The following is a 19,950-nucleotide window of genomic DNA, read 5'->3' on the forward strand; positions in this document are numbered from 1 at the left end:
AGAAGGCAGTCTTTAGGCAACTTCTACTACATTACACGTAGTAGATTATCCCTTCTTAGGTGTTGTAAAGCTCTTGTTGAGCTTTAAATACTACACCGTATCATCAAAACTCTGATCGTGATTCATTGTCTTGGAAGATCTATCAGGGTATCACTTTAGCGACTCAAGTCATCAACATAGCACTTTCACAAGTGCTAAAACCTGAAGACCTTAAAAATCTTGACAGCATCCTACTTCAGTACCGACAACATTTGCAATCTGTGTGGCCCAATATAAGTCAAGGCCCAACCTTCACTATGCACAGCATCTGACCAAGCAATGTGAACTGTTTGGCTCTCCATCTTACATTGCAGCTTGGGCTGGGGAGCGAATGATAGGAACTCTTGTTTTGGCACCTAAAAACTCACGTAAAGGTATGTGTTATGTTTGTTCATTTATATTTCAACTTATACTCTCATCATTCAACATATTCTCCTTCTTTCTGAATCGAACAGGTGTTGTTGGAAAGACATCAATCAATGCTCACACTCAGCATGTATTATTCAAACATGTTCTTACGAATACTTCCAAAGAATACCGTGCTTCCATTGGTGTTGAATCACTCTCACATTCAACTCAGACTAAATGGAAACTCGTTGCTCCTTCCGATGAAGTCTTGACAGCCCTTCAAGCGGCAGTATCAGGCCGGACGGATTTCACAATCTCTGACACTTCAAAATTTGAATCAACTGTTCAGTGGGAACATGGAGGAAAAAACTTTGCTCAATATTCAAAACATCAAGGTAACAGTTATGTACAATTTGAAATGGGTGGACAAGTGAACTTTGGGTACATCAATGGAATCTTCTGTGTGATTGGTCATAAGTCTCCCTTTTTCATTGTTAGACCTTTCACCCCTCTTCAAGGACGCAATGAATCACATAACCCCTTCCGCTCCCTGCCATATTTGAAAGCTACGGTTATGTATCATTCACATCAAGAGGTCAAATGTGTTCCACTTGATCAAATGTTTGGACATGTTGCTGTACGAGTGAATCACCCAAATACATACAATATCTCCCATCCAACAGTATCAATAGTCTCACTGAGAAGCATGGTAAGTTTCCTTTCAAATATATACCCTCACATGATTCATGCTAAATTGGATATCTTGCTTTGGATCAGGGAATTTGTGATGAAGCATTTAGATCTGGTGATGATTAGTTTGAAATGATCTATAAATACATACATGTAACTCTTTTTTTTCTTATTTTGTACAAACAATCTCTCAAAACTTTGTTGAAAGATTTGTAGCTTACCAGAAAGGAAAGTATCCCAATCTGCTGTGACTCAAAAGACTGTAATACATGCTAGTCAGTCTTGTGTACCATATTTGGGATGAGCTTGGCTTCCACTGTATGTATTCCCTTTTGAGTGTCTCAAGTGACAGCTTTGAGTGGAAACAATTGAAGCATGAGAGTAATTGGCAGACTTTGTGCATACCAAAAACTTCAAAGATTTGAATTATATACACAATAAGATAAATAAGAATAAGGAAAAGGTATGTAGCTGAGAATGAAACATAAATATAAAATACACAACTATTTCAACAACACTACAAGATTTTTAATTTCTTCAGAGAGTGCATCTAAATCTATAACAGGTTTCATGTTTAAGGATTCCCTCTGTTTGTACGTGAGACCAGCAAGAAAGACTGTGTTGTAACAGTTCTCGGGAAGACCACAACATACTGCAGCCTTTGGATTGATGGAGGTTCCTGGAATGCGACATTGATCAAAACAATTCATTGCAAGAGCTGGAGTATCAACACTTGATTTGTAGCTGAACGATAGACCATCTATTTGACAAATGATACCTTCATACTGTTGACTTCGCCACTTCAAACCGATCCTCTTGAATTTCACCTGATCTGGGTACCATTCAGTGTCCGAGCAGCAGTCAGCATTGGGAATGATTAGGAGAGGATCAACTTGGAGATGCCGCTTGACCGTGTCCTGGCAATATTCAAATAACTATATCATCGGTAAGATAAAATCAGCACACTCTCCTAGGACTACAGACAAATACTGTAAACTCAGAACTGACCACTCTTCTCTTTTGCGCACGCTCAACATTTATAAGCTTTTCAGCTTCCCCACAATTTAATCGTATATCCTGAGATTGTCCACGTACCCAGCAAAGTATTAAAGAGATACAATTGGACTCGGTATTGTGTGATTGATTGATCCCGTAATGCTTGAAGGCTCCCCGCCGCTGTTCATAGCGCCAGTGTTTAGCCACAAACACAGCCATTGTATGATTCCAGTGATGACTGTCTGGAAGATCCCATGCAAAGGTGAATCGATGTATGTTGTACTTTTGAAGCTCAGCCATAAATTTGTTGACAATTTCTATCATATCTTTATTGTTTGAAGTGGCTGTAGCGGAAGTAAGATCTGATGTGAATACTAATTGATCTAGCCTAATTTCATCCTGGGTGAGCTGAGGTAGTTGCTGAAGTTCTTCGGGGGTAGGGGCCATTGGATAGGTTTTATTGAACTTGTGAACACCAAGTAATTTCCGAGTGAATGCAGCTAAAGAGCGACTGATCGCGGCATTAGCTAATGGTATAGTGCCGGCGACAGAGGCATTTAAAGACTTGATTGAGGTGGGGGGAGATCCTTGTTTCCAGATGTGACGATTTTTTTGTTGAGGCTGTGCCGGCATGATGTAGTTTGCTGGGGATTCAGAACACCAACTTTGATTAATGATTTATTGTTATATCAAACGAATTTACTTGATAACTGGAGACTAGGACTTGTACGTACCTTCTAGTCAGGCTATACACTCTACTGACTCACCAAGACAAAGGAAGGATGTGAAAGGCATTTGAAGGAAAACTGTACTCTGATGAGATAAAGGGACGCGGTAAATGAACATCACCCTGATGAAACTTGAGCGTAATCATCACGCAAATGAAATTCTTGGTTTGCTCTTGTCGTTGAGAGCACCTCAGGCGGAAAGGGTGAGGTTTGGGAAAAACTGAAAAAAGTTTTATTCAGTTTCTTTCTCAGACTTTGGTGAAATTCCAGCACCCCTTTAATCTCAGGAAAGGATATCAGACTTCCTATGTCTAACAGTCTCACCACCTGGAGCTCAAGAAGGGCTGTCTATTCATGGCATTGGTGCTTAAGATCTTCTGAAGCTTGTATCCACTCTCTATGAGATTTCTTTTGTGTGAGCATGTCAACCTGACACTTGAGTTTTTATACTGTACATTTTTTTTCAAAAAGTGCATCATCATGTAGCAAATCCTAGTTTTCTTTTGGGTGATCAAGTTTAATTTGTCTAGCAAGTTTTGAGAATAAATAAAGAGGTACAAAACCCTATAAAAACAAATTTTCAAATTAGTTTTGACCAATAGTGCAGCAATACAAATTTTCAAAAAACCAATCAATCAATCCATCAATCCATCACTGTCAAAATGGATGTATGGCCACACATTTTAATCACCTAGAATTCTTTAATGATCAGGACTCAAAGATTTCATTTTGATGATTGGATTCAAACTTTCCTTCAAATTCATAGTATACATCATCAACTTTCTTTTGAGAATCACCCAAACAAAAAAACTTGAAATCTTCAAAGGTGTCTCTGCTCAAAAAGCCATAAATTTTCTGTCACAAATTTCAATGCTAAACCCATTGTGTTTTCCAACAATTCAACAATATAATGCAACGATGTATACCTCATGATCCACATATGCACCCATCCTACTTTCTTAAATAAACTAAAAAGATATATCCACAAACCCACACACACACACCCAAACTTCGAACGGTAAAAAAGTAGCTCCCAAACCGAAGAAACCAACCAAACGCAAGCCGACCGTTCCTCAAACCGATTTCTATTTCTCAAGGATGAAAATCCATCATAGCTTCATTCGATCCAGCAAACCAATGAGCCAAATCTTTCGCCCAAGACGGAAACCCTTTAAAGACCCAAGTCAACTTAGAATAAACAGGTACCCAAATCTCTTTGCCTTCATTTGAATCCAAGGTTTGGATGATCAGTTTGGCAAGATCATGAGGTGCTACTTGGGGGAACAAAAATCGGTTTTGGGGTCTGACTTTCTTAATCAAACGTTTTTAAAGGATTTCATCAGTTTGGAAACGAATCTTAAATGGTTGGTAAGCTTTGAATGGTTTAATAAACTTACGCGCTCCAAACATTTTGGTTTCTAATCTACCTGGACTTACTAAAGTCGTACGAACTCCTGAACATTGATGTCTATTTTTTTAAAGTTCATGTTACAATTTTTCTGTTCATTGGATGATCAAGAAAGATCCCCCAGAGGTGATGAAGAGAATGACGAACCTATGATCGAGTTCGAGTCTTAAAGAATCATGTAAACTTGAACAAGCAGCTTTTGAAGCACAATAATCTGAAGCTTGACAGACACCTATAGTACCCAAGACTGAAGCTACAGTAACCTAAGATAACAAGACCGAGTAGGAAGTAAAAGTAGATTGAGTACAGTGATCAGATCAGGTTTCAGGATAGAAAGCGTACTGACTATATGTCCTTGTTTTAGTTCGATCATCTTGGGTAAGAAAGCCTTCAAAAGGTAAAAATGTGACATCACATTCACTCCAAAACTCCTACAAAATGGTCAAGAGGTACGTCGCGGTCATCAGTGACGATTCTAAGTAAGATTTGATGATCAAAAAGAAGTAACAAACCTCTGAACTTCATTTGGATTAAGATCGACAATTAGTTTTCCATTTACTACTCCAGCATTATTGATGATGATCGTTGGATCTCCTACTTCGGCTTTGATTCGATCGGCTACAGCTTCTACAGCTTTCGGATCCGATACATCACACTGATAGTAATGAACATCTACAAAAAAAAAGAAAAAGAAAACCAATCTTAATAAGCAATAATTTAAAAAACCCAGTAAATTCGAAACCAAAAAGAACCAAACCTGATTCCGATGGATTAGTAGTAAAAGGTTTAAGATCCAAAACAACGAGCGTAATATTCTTAAGATCCAAAGTTTCGACCAACACTCTACCCAACCCATCCGAACCACCTGTCACCAAAACAATCTGATGATCCCAATCGATCCTATCACCCCAACCAATTCTCCAAGTTTTATTTAACCAAGCTAAAGAAGAATAATTCAATAACCATCTAATTGAAACAATTATTAAAAAATAAATTGAGGATTGATAGAATTGATCGGAGGCGGATGAGGTTTTTTGTAGACTTGCTATGATCGGGATCCATAGGGAAAAAAATGGGGAAAGGAATGTTCGATTGGCTACTGTGAAGAGTATATCGATTGCTATTTTAAAAACCAAAAAAACAAAAAAACCGTCAAAAAATCAGTTTGTTTAAATTTGGATGGTTTTTTTTTGGATTTTAGGGTTGGAAATCTATGCCAAAGTAAAAAGTTGTATGTAATGATCAAAAAGGAAAATGGATTAACTGATAGATTTCCTATAATAAGAACCCATTGAAATGATTAATTTGGTTTGATTCTGATTTTGATTTTCGAATGCTTGAAAAGTATGTAAAGATAAATGAAAAAAACAAAATGACTTTATTTTAGAAAGAAAGAAATCCGAATCAATCAGAAGTTTAAATACTCATTCAAATTAAACCATCAAATCGATCTTTGTGTTTTTACAATTCAATTCACCAGAAATGGTTTAAAGAATCAAACAGATTGCTCACCTTTTGATAATTATATATATGTATCTTGATACCGGCTGTGATAAGTTTCTATAACCGAGAGAGAGCAATATTGGGTGATTGGTAAATATCAATCTTAGACGACTGATTGAAATCAATCAACTCACCTAAAGTGCTCATCAAAGTGGTGCTACAAACAACAGCACCCCGGAAAATGAAATTGTAACCAAATACACCTCAGATGTGTTTTGTCGGCCTACACAGACGGTCCTGCGCTAGCCCGACGGCAGACGGGCAGGCCCTCATGCGCGCTATGAGAGACTAAAAGATCATTGAAAGTGATTGTGAAATTGATTTTAAACTGAAGTAAAACATCATACATATACACCATGAAAGGGTTGTAGGTTCTTTGTATTTCGCTCAGACAGCTTGAGTAGCGGATGAAGTGGAGTGACGCTACATAGATGGTTTAACAGAGAAGAGGTGAATAGAGATATAAGTAGCTGAGATGATGATGGTGATAGAGCGAAGGACTGTGATCAAATTTCCACAGTTTTGTTCAAAGTTTAATCAGAAAAATCCAAACAACAACAACAAAGCCCTCTCTGCGCGGTCAGCGGGGCTTTGTCAATCTAGACAAGCACTGAGCTTTTAAGTTTTGATCGAACAGTCATCACATATCACTCAAACTTTTGATTTTCATCTCGATCGATATCACTTTTGATTCAAGTCATCATTCAATCAACTCTCAACTTGTACACAAGAAAACAATTCATGAAACAAATCGATTAAGCAATGTCAGAATCATTTGAAGATAAACTGAAGACTAGAGGATTAGAATGGTCCATTAACTTTTTAGAAAAATGTGGTAAAGAAGGTCATCGATTATCAACTCAATTCAAATTACTATTAAAAACTAAATCATTAATCAAAACAAATGAAACAGAAACAGAAACAGATTTAAAATCAGTCAATCTGAGTGATTATTTAGAAAACATCATTCATCACTTACAAGAAAGTTCAATCAATCAATCATCATCTCATCAAACCATTCTAGATAGTTTAAGTGCTAATGCACTACTCTTTAAAAACTCTTTGAATTATTTTCCAGATGAACTTGAGAAGATCTTTATTGCTACAGATTTTCCACTTTGGTTCACTTACCTTGCTCTTCAATTGCTTTATAAGTTTGAAGTTCAAGCTTTAAGGATCACGGGTTTGGTTAATTTTTTAAATCAATTACCTCCACCGTGAGTTTGATGAATTTGATTTAAATTCATGGATCACATCTCTTCTAACTTTTGGTTCTCTTTTTTTTCTTCTAACTTTTGGTTCTCTTTTTTTTGGGGGTTTAGGGAAATTCAAACTTGTCTTAGGTTTCAATTGGCACATGCTCATTTATTGTTAGATAAAATCGATTGGGCTACTCATTATATTGATCAAATTGAAGCTGAAGTGACATTCAAACATGATAATGTGAGTTTTTTTGGATTACAAATCAGATTGGTACAACTTTTTAAGATGATCTCAAAATTCATCAACGATTTTCTCTTTTTGATCATCATTAGACTCTTAACACTGAACTTTTGTTTCTAAGTACCAGAAGAGATTTTCATCAAGCTAAATTCGAATCAGCATCCAAAAACTTATACACACTTCTTTCTCAAAATAATCAAACCAACAAAGATATTTATTTAGATTTATACATAATTTCTTTAATACTTTCTAATCCATGTAAGAAAAGGTATGAAAAAATTAAACAATTTAATCAGATCATCAAATTGAAAACTAGTTTACCATTTTATGAAATCTTGGAAAACTTTTCAAATGAAGAAATGATTTTAGATTTACCTAATCATCCTCAATGTTTAACTCGAAGATTGATTGAAAAAGGAGTTTTGTTGAAAAGTTTAAGGTTACATAATCTTTGGGTTAGATCTAAATCCGTTGAATCTCCATTAGCTTTGATTGATTTACCTATCACTTTAGGATTCAAAACTTCTACTTCTGTAGCACAAGATTTACTTCAAGAATTAATTGATGATAAGACTATACGAGTTAGGATTGAGGGAAAGATGATCACTTTTTTGGATGAGAAGGATGTCGATCAATTGGGTGATAAGGATTTGGATCCTGATCATCATAGATTGAATTCCAATTCACTGGGTTCTGATTCTCAGTTAATTACCTCTACTCAAGTTGATGAAAATGAAAATCATCAAACCAGTTTGATTCATAGAGCTTTTCATCCTTTTAGAAATCTTCCATCATTTCCTTTAATCGAATCTCAACCTCACCAATCAACCTCATCACTCAATCTGCAAAACCAATTACCAAATCTCAACGATATCTTTCCAGATCATGATGAACCTTTAGAAAATTTTCTTCCACCTACCTCGAATACATCATCACCAATCACTTATTTAAATGATCATCAATCAAAACCTGATCAATCAAATCGAAACGAAAAGAATCAAACGATTAATTTAATTTCGGAATCTGAGAATGGATCATCTGGACCAGCACTTTCGACACCAAGATCAGAAGGAAGACAAAAACGACGGAAATCGAATCCAGAACCATCTACTTCTAATCATCCTCACCATGATAAACTTGAAACTACATTTTCAGATAGTAGTAGTTCTTCTTCATCTGGTTCATCTGATGTAGATTATACACCACATACTTCTACTGCTTTACCAGCTTTCATGAGTGTGAAAGCTACTAAAAACAAACTTCATTCTAAACCTCGTGTTTCTAGATCTTCTAGAATTCAAAGAATTGGAATAACTGAAGATCGATTTGATTATCTTGTGAAAGTTGAATTTAATCCGAATTATCGACCTAATAATCTACCACTTTTAAATCAAGATGAGTTGGATAAGATCGTTTCAGTTGACTATTTGAAGAAGAATATGGAATTGATAAATGATAGTCTTAGACACAACAGTAAAGGTGTGTTAAAGAAATCTCTCATAATATCCATTTATCTTACAATCCATCTCTTTGATTCATAGGTCAAACGATCCACCCAAATCGATTTATTTCAAGACTAAAAGACCATTCAAGTTACCCATCATTAACAAGTTACGCCAAAGAAGTGATCGAAGGCAATTTTCGAAAATATCTAGAATTCTATACTTTAAGATCTACGCTTAGTTTACCTACCAGTATTTTAAAGATCTTGATTTGGTTTGAAGTTGGAAACGTATTTTCATTTAATACTGTTAGGAATTATTTACATATCTTTGGTTTGTTGACTCCGATTTTGGATCAGATCTTGTGGGAAGATGGTCATGCTATCGATCTCGGATTGGGTGTGGAGGAGCTTGGTAGGAATGAGACTGGTGTTAAGGATCATTCGCTTTGGAAGGATTTGGTTAGGGTTAGGAAGGTTAGTGGGTGATTTGGATTGATTGGTTGGGAAATAAGCTTTCTTTGGAAGCGGATGTGTGAGGGGATGGGAATTGGTTTAAAATGGAGTTGGTGTGTGAATTGAAGTTCTTATGATTGTTTTTTGATGTATTTGAAAGGATCAAGAAATGGTTTATTAAAATTTAAAGGTTTGTAAAAACATATAAAAAATGGAGTGTTCCAAAATCAAGTTTTCTTTTTTTGTTTGTTTGTTTGATGATGATGATAAATACTAGTTATTCCTTTTTTTAAAAAATATCTTTTAGTGTTGAGTTTTTTTACCAAGAAAAATATGTTATCAATAAGTGATTGTACATTAAAATATCTATATGTGTCAGTGTGTGTGTCTGTTGATTTTAAATGAAGATTGAATTCTTTTTTTGGACTTTTTTATATCAAAAAAAAAATCAAACGTGTATGAAAAAAATGAAGATATCTAAATGTAATTAATCATTTTTTTATTCTTTCATAGAATTTAAATACGTTTCTTTTGTCTGGAAAAGTATTATTGCAGATATCTGATTTGAAACTTTGATTAACTTTGATGTGGTGGGTTTTTTTGTGGTGGCACTGGGGGGGGTTTTGCTTTATCATCTTTTTCATATTTGTTTATGACTCTTATTGTGGTTCTTTAGAGTCATTTTGAATATAGAGGTTGTAAACTTGAAACTTGTGTGTGATCTGTTCCACTGCCCAAAGCTGTGATGCGGTCTGTTACAGAGTATACAAAAAGGAGTTGAAATTGTCGTCCGAGTGACGTAATATCAAAATGCGGTCCTTTCCGCCTTCACAATTTTGGTTTGAGAGTTTTATCATTCGAGTTTTACCATTTTTCTCAAAGATGTCAAGTTCATCAACTCAAGATTCTTCTAACCCATCAATCAGTTCAAGACCACCAATATGGGCACAACGATTACTTTCTACTCGAGAACAGGATACCACAACAGCCTATGAGGTAACCTGTAAAGTTTGATTAGCTTGATGAGATATGAACAGTGACTGATTATCGTATGACGTTGGATTGGTAGTTACAATTAAAAGGAGCTCGCGAAGTATGTTAAGTTGTTCATAATGTGATCCAAGAATTTAATGACTAAAGAGATTGACTGAATAAGTTTACGATCAAAGGGCGCTTTACGATGGACAGCTTATAGTATCGCTCTCTGTGGTATGGCTCATATCTATTGGCCTTTTTTCCGTCGACAAACTTTAGCCTTCAAAGGCTTCTTAGTTTCATCTGGCACGTTACAATCACAAAATCTTCGATTCAAATGAGAATGTGTTTCTTATATAGGAACATATCTTGATTTACACACTTTGCTTGATCGATGTTGTACATGTTTATAGCGGCTATGGGTGGAATGGTCATTTGGGCGGATCATTATTTACTTCGACATGAACGGTTTGTTCGAAAGACAGATGATTTAATGCGTAGACAAGCTCGAGAAGGTTTGTATAGGTTTTAGAGAATCCTGATTGTTTGATTAAGATTTGATTGATTGATTGATCAACTTTTTTTTTTCTTTGGATGATTTATAGATTTAGGTAAAAGAGGAATTATAGCTACTGAAACTGAGTTAAAGAAATGGAAGAAAGATCAACTTGAATCACTTGGTGTCTCATCATCATCATCATCATCATCATCATCATCATAGCAAAGCTCTTTTTGAAGTCTTTGATCTTGATCGACAAATCAACTCGATTGAAATCAAGTTTGGCTAGGATATTTCACATCTTCATCTTCACAACTCAATTAGATCAATTTGAAAATAACACAAACTTTCATGTGTGCTCATGCCTAACTCATGTATCTGATCTAGAATAACTTTTGTTTTTTTTCGCATCTTGTATTCTTCTTTTACTCATTCTTGACAATCTTATCATTGTCCTCATGCAACTTGTAAGAACGAACTAAATCCCCTTTACTTCCTTGAAGTCTTGATCAACACATAAATAAGTTGATTTTTACACTGATACGTGTCTCTTCATCTTGATATATCCCTGTGGAATTATGCGTACAAGAAAACTCACTTTAAAGTCAAAACACGTATCTTTCATTGAGGTTCTCCAATGTTTAACGAAATTATTAAATGATCCTGATTTTGAAATATTTCTTTTACAAAAATATAATCAACCAAGGATTATTCTTGAACACCACAATGGTTGATAATAAAACAGATGAATGAGGTTAAAATAAAACTTGAAAGAAAAACTTGACAAAAATTATAGGAGAAAACAAAATTAATCTCATAATAAGGAGAAAAGCTTGAAAACAGGCTACGTATGATGATTTCTTAATTTGATGTAAGAGGAGTGAAGATGACTGTACAAGTGATCGTTATGTTTGATGATCAGAAAAAAGTATTCTCTTTCTTGTTAAAGGTACAGTGAGTGAGATAAACCGTGGAAAAGCTTTTACAATTGACTGATGTGAATGATTGGGATTAATTCTCTGCTGGGAAAATCTAGGAAATAAGTTTAGAATCTGTAAAATGTGATTTATATATCCTCATGAGAACATAAAGTATTGAGCCTTTTCTCTTCATGATAGATACTCTTAACCTTGTCTGAAATCTTTTGCATTTCACGCTGTTCTGAAGTGGTGACACAATCAATCTTGGGATGAAGGCTGCCTTTCAAAAACTGTTCATACTCCTTATTATACGTTTCCTTTGTTGTGACCTCCATGAAATGGGTAAAAGCAGTGTCTGTCTTCCTGGTGATTTCTTAACCTGTGCTTTGGTACCTCCGAACAATCCGGAATTTTCAGAGCCGGGTGCCTTATTTCATGAAGTCACAATTGAACTTTTATCCCAAGTGTTTTAAACTGGTGAACAAGTTTTTCTCAATTTTCCCTTCTTTTGCGAAAAACAATTTCTTTTTGCTGGATCCATCAACTTATAGTATAGGCATCACAAACGAATGGATAGGATGGTAAACAAGGATATAATTTCATCGATGGTCAACAAGGATCAGTTTTGTGTGGTTAGGCTGACTTTCTCGAGAATTTTCCTTATTTATTGCCTTCATTTCCATAAGAATCAAAAAGATTTCTATTTTTGACTACAGAAGATACACGAGCCCCCAAAAAAGTACGGTATATATCTTCTTAGAGTGAGATTTCATATAGAATGTCAAAAACACTTTCCAAGAAGAACGTTTTCGCTTGTAAATCTTATTTCCATCCTTACCACCTTTTACCTTCATGACTTTTAATATCACATCTAGCTTCATAAGCCTTTTCACACTTTTTCCAATCAATGACATCCCAAAAACTTTTCAAATAAGTTTCTTTACCCCAAACCCCATGATCGATTAAGTAAGCTCGCTCAGTAATAGGTAATGTAAAGATTGGATGAAGTTGATTAAATCGATCACTTGGTTCGGTGGTTTTTCTTGTGATCGATCGGTTGGGTGTTGAAAGTGGAATCGGATTTGAGAATAATGAATTATTGAAAGATGGTAAAGAAGAGCTTGAAGTGGTAGGATTCCTAGTAAGATCTTCTTGGGTTTGAGTTGAGGTAGAGAAAGATCTTGTAAATGGAGCTGGACTGGGCGGAATTGGTTTGCTTGAAGTGGATGATGAAGCTGTAGATTGGTTTGGTTGAACACTTCCAAGTTGTAATGGCCAGTCTCCTCTTTGTTGTCGATTTTGTACAAGAATTGTACCACTTGCAAATGTAGGACAGATTCCTAGTAAACCATCTTGATCGCATACGAGCCAGAGGTATCCCTAAGAATGATTATACATGAGTATTGAATACAAATCAGTTATTGAAAATCAGTAAAAAGAATAGACTAACAGAGCTGGCCATTCCATTGGCAGCGCTTGAGAAGTAAGAAACAAATTGAGTGTAAGATCCATAGGTATCATCAATAGCACGAGAAAGAAGTGAACCGTCAGTTGGTCGATTGGACTGATTCACATCCGTTGAAGCTTTCTTCTACAAAAACGAATCCAAGAGTAATTCAAACAGGATTGATCAGCTGAGTGTATCATACAAGTTCGATCAATTGGAAGATGTTATATGAGTGTACATGACTTACAAGGCCATTGAGAAAAAAATAATTATTGAGAGCTTCTGAAGCTAAATTAAAAGCTTGAACTTGTGTACGATCTTTAGCAAGATGTATGATCGAATCAAATAAAGATAAATGTTCTGCATCACTTCCTGTTTTGGTTTGCATTTTTTTAAAAAAAAATCAGCCTTTCACATTGAATAATCACTTAGGATATAGAGACAACATTGATTACCTTGAAGATGTTGATTTAGCCTGTCTAATAATCCAGTTTGCCAATCGATTGATAAAGTTTTCAAAGTTTTCGATGATAAGAATGGTAATAAACCGGTTTCTACATTAAAAGGTAAACTTGAAGTAGGTGGTACTTGATGTAAACTTCTGATACCTAATCTTGAAGGATTTAAATTGTTGTTTGAGATTAAAGTTTTTATGAGTCGTCTTGTTGGTTGATTCATTCTCGATCAGATTACTTGATTTCTTTCTTTTTGTTGAGAAGCTTGAGAAATTTTATTGAACCCAGCCGGTCGAAATGCAATCTCAGGAAGTTGAAGATGCTGAAAATCGAAACCTAACCTGCCGCGAGCGCAAGCCGTGGTGCGACGCAACAGGTGCGTGCATACTCGACGCCAAATGCCGAGCATCCTGGGCAGCGAAGTTGAGGGTCTGTGCAAGGTGCAAGCCCCTGATTGGAGTTGGTTGATCACCAGACTACAGTGAACTTGTATGGTCACACTTTGATTGCCATTTTTAAGATGTGAAGCATCCTCAAGAAATGAGTGACCTGTATCCTAATGATCCAAGTATCTTCATTAGGGTGATTGGATTGATTTACACACTGCTCCTCTTTCTACTTCAAAGGGAGGGTGATACTGTCAAAGTGCCTGTTGTACACTGAATCCACTTGGTCTGGAGATGATATTGTGAAAAGTTTTCATTATATTATGCTTCTCACTTTATGGAGGCTTACAATAATAACACACAAAAGGATGATCAAAAGAGGAAGAAAGTAAAAACCACAGGTTTTCACACCACAGGAATGATTAGGTCCAAAACCCAATTGAGCAAAGTTGTGGTGTCCAGACCCACAACTTTTCTCAATTGCTGGATCTTGTTCACCACTTGTTCACATTAAGTCTGCAGGTTTCGCTTGAGCTACCCTCTGCTATACCAATTTTAATGTGTTATCATATGTAGTACATACAACATAAAGTCCCTTGTAAGTCCTCAGGCATCTGCCTTGTTATTATTCTGGTCTTTCTTCCTGGGTTTCATCTGAGTGCTTTCACCATGTCCCAAGAACCATTGTCCTGTTACCCCCATTTAGTTTGCTCACCAACAATTTCAAACAACACTGGGTCACTGACTGTTTATGACAAAGTTTGAGAGTTATGAACAGTAAAATGTACTTGTTATCCAAAGGTGTGTTGAAAGTCTTGTTCTTTGTCTATGATCCAGATGATCAATCAACAAAGAAAGGAGCTCAGAGGGCACAAATTTGAACTTGATCTTGTACAAGCAGACACAGAAAAGATATCCACCCTTAGGGCCAAACTGGCTTCCATCTGGGTGTATTACATATGCAATAGCATTTTTTGGAGTGATGTATCTTTTCTGTCTGCTTATACTTACAGAGGGAGAATACAGCTCCAGGTAAACCTGTGAACAAGATGTGAACAAGACATGAAGCAGATCCGCAATTGAGAAAGTTGCAGACTTGGACACCACTGGCACAAATTTGCTTGTTGAGGTTTTGGGCTTAATTTACCGCAGTGTCATGCGCATACAACACCTCACATCTTAGTGGAATCTATCCCTGTCACATCAAAATTGAAGGCATATGGCCCCAGACATTGAATTTAAGACTGACCATAGTAAGCTGTGTGTCACACTGAAGTCACAGTGGGTGATTTCTCTACTTTTGCTTTGAATATTTCTTCTTAAAAACCAGTGGCTATAAAATGGGGTTTTCTATGAGGCCATGATTGGACAGGTGCAAGAAAGAATTTAGTTGTGGATCTTTCACCATGTACAATCCCTGGTAGCCAGTCAATGTGCACACACAAAGAGATTTGAAAAAACAAACAAAGAAAGGTTTCTATAGTTTTGTTGAATTTCAGTGACAATCTCAGCACCCCTTTGTTGACCTTGCTTTCTGAGCACCTGAACAAAGGGAATGGGTCTTTGAATACAAAGACCTCTTCAAATCATCTATCATCCCTCTATGAATTGTTGTTGGTGTGTGCACGTCAACGTGCTACCAGAAAACTTACACAGTGTTTACCAAGGTCAACTGTAAAAAAAGATATTTAGCATTGTGATCATGTGGCACAATGATGATAGGACAAGACATATATTACACTAATATCTCAGGTAGGATTAAGTAGAAGCAAACTGATTTTTGAGTCTGTTGACCTCACCAAACACCACAGCTTTGACTAAGCTGAATTCCAACACCAGAGATATCATGTCTTTTTGTCTGAGCTTTTTCTTTCAGGAAGTCTCCTCATCCCAAGCAGATTCTGATTCAACCCTGTAAAAGCGGCTTAATAATTGATCTTGTTTTCATGGAAGGTTAACAGCTTGAGATATAAGTTCCAGATGAAAACTGGGTGTTGATGTTGGATTTGTGTTTTCTGATTCTGAGGTAATTGAGGTTCTATGAATAATGAGATTTTGACCATGAAGGAAGAATTAGGCAGATGGTATAAATGATATACCCAAATTTTCCATATTTGTGTAGTTGGATTTTGTGCTTTAGCATTGCTGATCACATAAAATGGAAGAGATTTTGAGGTTGTCACATAGTATCACCAGTAATGTATCTTATAACTCTTTTCAAAGCTTCAATTCTGAATCATGTTCAGAAAGTTGTTTGAAGTATCTGTTGTGCAGAAGTCATATCAAGTGTAACATAAACCAAAATCTTGATACTTCCTCAGATGCAAGTGGGATGGGTGACACTCACCAAAAAGAAACTATATTATATAACTGTGTGGGACAAGTTTAAGATTACCTGAAAGCTAAACCAAAGCTTCACGGTGGTTTACAGGTAGGAACTTCAACATCAAGACTTTGAATATTAAATTCAATGTAATTACACCAAGCTGTTTGAATAAATATATCCTCTGAAGCCTTGTATTGATGATGTCAAAGACCACTAAAATTTCACAGTTAGCACAGTTGTAGGCACTGTTTTTCACAGGATTCACAAGACTGTATCCGCAATTAAAGATGAATCAATTCAACATCTTCAGAGACAGGAACCCATTTCATGTGAAGGACTTTACAGAGGGGGAGGTGTGCTGACACACCTCACAGATGTGACACCACATTCCCCACATTGTTAGTAACCTCACATCCCTGAAGTAGGTTTTACACAGCCTACACCATGGTATACCTCTCAGCATTTATAAAGTTACACGGAGCTGTGTCACCATTTAGTTCTAAGAATGTGGTATCTCAATCCCTTCCTTCTGCCCTCATTCCCAATGTGACTTCCAACTTTGTCAAAATAAATACAAGAAAACTATTCAAAAAGGAGACTGAACTTGAAGTCCCTTGGAGAACTTCAGATTTGCAGTTTGAGGGTTAAGTCTACAATTGTATCATATACATACAATCTCAATTGTTGAGGTGAATGGCATAGTGAAAATGTTGAGCCAGTTTTCTGTATTAAAACTTTCTCACATTCATTTGATTGCAGTTGAATAAATTACACAATTTCTACACAGTTGACAGACAACCATTCTGTACAGTCTAGAGAAGTGCAAGTGTGTAGCTTGTGGGTGTGATGCAAGGTCATCTTAACTTCTCAGCTGACCTCATTGTAATGTAGCAATGTAAACAACAGATTCAACCCTTGGCAGCCACATTTGCCACTCTTGATGCCCTTGTTATCAGAGCAAGTTGAATACTTTGGTTGTATCCAACAAAGAAGCAGAAGCAGTTTGAAACCTGAACTTGTCATCTTTGCACGAATGCCATGGCAGAATATTTTAGAACATTTATCACTTCCGCCAGATGTCAAGCCCAGCCCAAAGCATACCACAATGGATCTATCAGGTTGATATGTTTTTAAACACCTATGTACAATGATACGTGCAAAGTTATTGAAAATTTCCTGGTCTGTAGGTGACAAGTTGATTGACATATGTGACACGCCATCATAGAAAATCAAGAGTTTGTGGTGTTCCATTTCACTACATCTTCGAACTTCACCTTGTTACCACCAAATATATCTAGTGAGCTGAAGTGCATCAGTGCGATCAAATAGGCGTGGTGGACATAGACACGTTGTGTTAGCCTACGTATTTTGGTGTGCGAACATCAAAAACAGTAAGACGTACCTGCCAAAAGTCAAGTCTACCTTTGAATTCGATAGATCCTTCACTAGATCTAAGTCGCTTACAGATTTTGCACCGCCAGCATAAGTTACCGGGATCCGACTCCATTCCCCAAGACCTGGAAACAAATCAAATCTGGATGAGTGTTTGATGAACGCATGACGAAGTGAAATAAATTACGTTTGACTAGGTCTTCATCTATCCCTTTGCAAAGCCCTTCGTGATCAGCAGCGTGGATCAAAAATTCTGAACAAGATTCGCTTAGATCTTGTAACGTGGCTATGGTCGTTTGAGGAAACTATTAACTCATGTAAATGTTGAAGTAAAAGTAGAACATATAGAATTGATGTTCGCGAACCTTCGTTGACTTCGGTATCGGTCAGGTCCCTCCATTGGTTTGAGGCAACAAACCAAGTCGAATTCCTTTTTTTGCAACTGGTTTTTGGAAGATACAAACGCATGGAGAGTGAGAAAAAACCCTACATCGAAATAGATTTGTAGCACTATACGGGACTTGAGCGCAAAAGCCATGCTGCTAGCCACGAGGAGCTGTCGCGGTTCGAGAAACGTGCAAGTACAGATTTTAAATCGTTTACCTGAGATCAATCACAAGCTTGTTTTTTCCTACTAGTTCGTTCAATTGTCGGAGTCGATCCTCTGAAAACTTACAACCGGGAAATAAAAATGAGGTGACAATGATCTAAATCAAGGAGAAGTATGAGTGAACGTGTTAGTCATTCCCTCCAGATGAGTCCGATTATCGGAATCCGTCTGACCTTCTCCGCCCCAGCATCAATCCATTTTTCAGCATTTGAAAGATCCACTCCTCCTCCAAGTTGTATGTGACCTCTCCAAGAATCCAATGCTCTTAGGGCGGCTTCATCATTCGAAGGTCCGAGCTTGATCAAATGAGTTCCGGTGAGATTATTGGTTCGATAAAGTTCGGTGTAATATTCTACCGGCTGACTGTACACCGATATGAGAATGAGCTTAGAACCCGTTAAATCATCGGAATAGCGTGAACTGGCAAAAACTGACGACGAAGAAAAATTGGTTTGAAGTTGATCAGGACGATTCAAGTCTAATGAACCGCCGACGATCTGCTTGACCTAGAAATTCTTCGTTCGATTGAGGATCAGTTTTCTTATCCAAGGTAAGCTGAGTAAGAGGACTTACCTGACCATCGTGGAGATCTATACATGGACGAAAGACGGTCATCAGGTTTGCTGAAGAACGTTCGATGTGCTCCGAAATCCAATACAACAAATGTGGTGAGCAAAAAAGCACCAAACCCTAATCAAGGAAGGGTTTCATTGGCGGTGACCAGTCCGAGTCCCAAGTCATGTCCCTTCAACACGAAGCTCGACATCACGGTTTTGACTCTGCACCACCATTTACCCGCTAACCTCAGTCAGTTCCGCATCCTAATCACCTCTCTCCTCACGTCCAGAATTCTTTGAAAACATGTGCAATGGTATCTTGACGAATCCGCCGAGGCCGCGATGGACGCGATGGCATTACCCACGTCGAATGACTACGGGACGACTTGATTCCTTTCACCCTCTGTCCTTCATGAGAAAGAAAAACCTCTGAGGCATTGGGAGTATGATCAAGTATGAACCCCTGGTAGAAAAGCCTATACGGAGAGATCAAAAAGAGTGTAGACCAATTTCAGATGCCATCATATCACTGATTAAATCAAAAACAAGCTCAGGTATTGCAGAGAGCCTCAAAGTAATTCAAAATCTCCATGGCTGGATGCAGGCTCTGATTAAAAAAGATGAGGAGTGATACATTGAGGAGGGTTCATACTGCACCAATGGGTATAGGACAATGGAAGTGTAGTAAAGTTCTACCCATCTGTGAGCCGGTGTCTGTGAAGGATCAAAAGTATATAGAACAAAAGAGGACATGCCCTCCTGTCATTTTCCATCCTCTTTTATATCTCTTCATATTTCCACCTCTTGGATTCAAGGGTAACCCCAAGGAAAGCTATAGCAGAAGTGTTAGCTCATAGAATTGATTTTTTTGCAAGAATACTCTTTGATGCTAGCATCTTGTGAGATCCAGGGATTTTGTCCACAATTTTCACAAAGGAAGCAACACAACAAGATCAGTTACATCTAGACTCCTTTGGATGTTGTGCATTGTGTGCACTGCACCTTACCTGGTTGTCACTATACATGATTGATGGCTGTATGGTGATGATAGAGACTGGATATGGCTCTCAAGCTATGCACTCATCAAAGGGATTGTTAATCAACTTGATATTGAAATTGTAATCTCCTTTGTCCAATGAGGTAGATTTATCAAGACAAAACCCAGTTTAATGTTCTGCCAGTGCCACACATTGCCAAATGTATGGAAAATATGAAAAGCAATCTGAGTGTAAAGGAATCTAAACTGATGTTTCTCAATACTTATCTTGACTGCATTCTACCTATATATCTTATCTCACTCTTCTAAGCTCAGCAGTGAACATGTATCTTTA

General features: G+C 37.0%; 7 protein-coding genes across 7 annotated transcripts; 3 read left to right on the plus strand and 4 right to left on the minus strand.

The window, feature by feature from the left end:
- Positions 1-415: 415 nt before the first annotated feature.
- On the plus strand, positions 416-1,203 carry MELLADRAFT_112571 (uncharacterized protein; the record flags this gene model as incomplete). Its single annotated transcript, XM_007417110.1, has 2 exons — positions 416-1,096; positions 1,165-1,203. The coding sequence occupies 2 exons, from the start codon at positions 416-418 to the stop codon at positions 1,201-1,203; spliced, it is 720 nt and encodes a 239-aa protein (XP_007417172.1).
- Positions 1,204-1,580: 377 nt separating this feature from the next.
- On the minus strand, positions 1,581-2,706 carry MELLADRAFT_112572 (uncharacterized protein; the record flags this gene model as incomplete). The annotated part of the gene is made up of 2 exons (XM_007417136.1): positions 1,581-2,012; positions 2,173-2,706. The coding sequence occupies 2 exons, from the start codon at positions 2,704-2,706 to the stop codon at positions 1,581-1,583; spliced, it is 966 nt and encodes a 321-aa protein (XP_007417198.1).
- Positions 2,707-3,616: 910 nt separating this feature from the next.
- On the minus strand, positions 3,617-5,890 carry MELLADRAFT_45702 (uncharacterized protein; the record flags this gene model as incomplete). The annotated part of the gene is made up of 9 exons (XM_007417070.1): positions 3,617-4,108; positions 4,199-4,269; positions 4,357-4,472; positions 4,556-4,640; positions 4,722-4,881; positions 4,967-5,329; positions 5,474-5,585; positions 5,722-5,769; positions 5,847-5,890. The coding sequence occupies 7 exons, from the start codon at positions 5,499-5,501 to the stop codon at positions 3,894-3,896; spliced, it is 1,038 nt and encodes a 345-aa protein (XP_007417132.1).
- A 584-nt stretch (positions 5,891-6,474) lies between these two features.
- MELLADRAFT_112574 (uncharacterized protein) lies at positions 6,475-9,233 on the plus strand (the record flags this gene model as incomplete). The annotated part of the gene is made up of 5 exons (XM_007417111.1): positions 6,475-6,929; positions 7,035-7,155; positions 7,248-8,634; positions 8,697-9,073; positions 9,213-9,233. The coding sequence occupies 5 exons, from the start codon at positions 6,475-6,477 to the stop codon at positions 9,231-9,233; spliced, it is 2,361 nt and encodes a 786-aa protein (XP_007417173.1).
- A 701-nt stretch (positions 9,234-9,934) lies between these two features.
- Positions 9,935-11,260, plus strand: MELLADRAFT_112575 (uncharacterized protein; the record flags this gene model as incomplete). Its single annotated transcript, XM_007417112.1, has 5 exons — positions 9,935-10,055; positions 10,122-10,145; positions 10,441-10,542; positions 10,633-10,709; positions 11,156-11,260. The coding sequence occupies 5 exons, from the start codon at positions 9,935-9,937 to the stop codon at positions 11,258-11,260; spliced, it is 429 nt and encodes a 142-aa protein (XP_007417174.1).
- A 1,020-nt stretch (positions 11,261-12,280) lies between these two features.
- On the minus strand, positions 12,281-13,571 carry MELLADRAFT_40203 (uncharacterized protein; the record flags this gene model as incomplete). Its single annotated transcript, XM_007417066.1, has 5 exons — positions 12,281-12,594; positions 12,706-12,826; positions 12,897-13,030; positions 13,137-13,265; positions 13,349-13,571. The coding sequence occupies 5 exons, from the start codon at positions 13,569-13,571 to the stop codon at positions 12,281-12,283; spliced, it is 921 nt and encodes a 306-aa protein (XP_007417128.1).
- Positions 13,572-17,289: 3,718 nt separating this feature from the next.
- MELLADRAFT_53976 (uncharacterized protein) lies at positions 17,290-18,677 on the minus strand (the record flags this gene model as incomplete). The annotated part of the gene is made up of 8 exons (XM_007417072.1): positions 17,290-17,362; positions 17,463-17,577; positions 17,640-17,726; positions 17,818-17,894; positions 18,056-18,159; positions 18,236-18,425; positions 18,498-18,568; positions 18,636-18,677. 8 exons carry the CDS (start codon positions 18,675-18,677, stop codon positions 17,290-17,292), a joined length of 759 nt encoding a protein of 252 aa, XP_007417134.1.
- Between the last annotated feature and the right edge of the window lie 1,273 nt (positions 18,678-19,950).

Source organism: Melampsora larici-populina, assembly GCF_000204055.1.
Source record: "Melampsora larici-populina 98AG31 unplaced genomic scaffold MELLAscaffold_68, whole genome shotgun sequence".
Classification (NCBI taxonomy): Eukaryota; Fungi; Basidiomycota; class Pucciniomycetes; order Pucciniales; family Melampsoraceae; genus Melampsora; species Melampsora laricis-populina.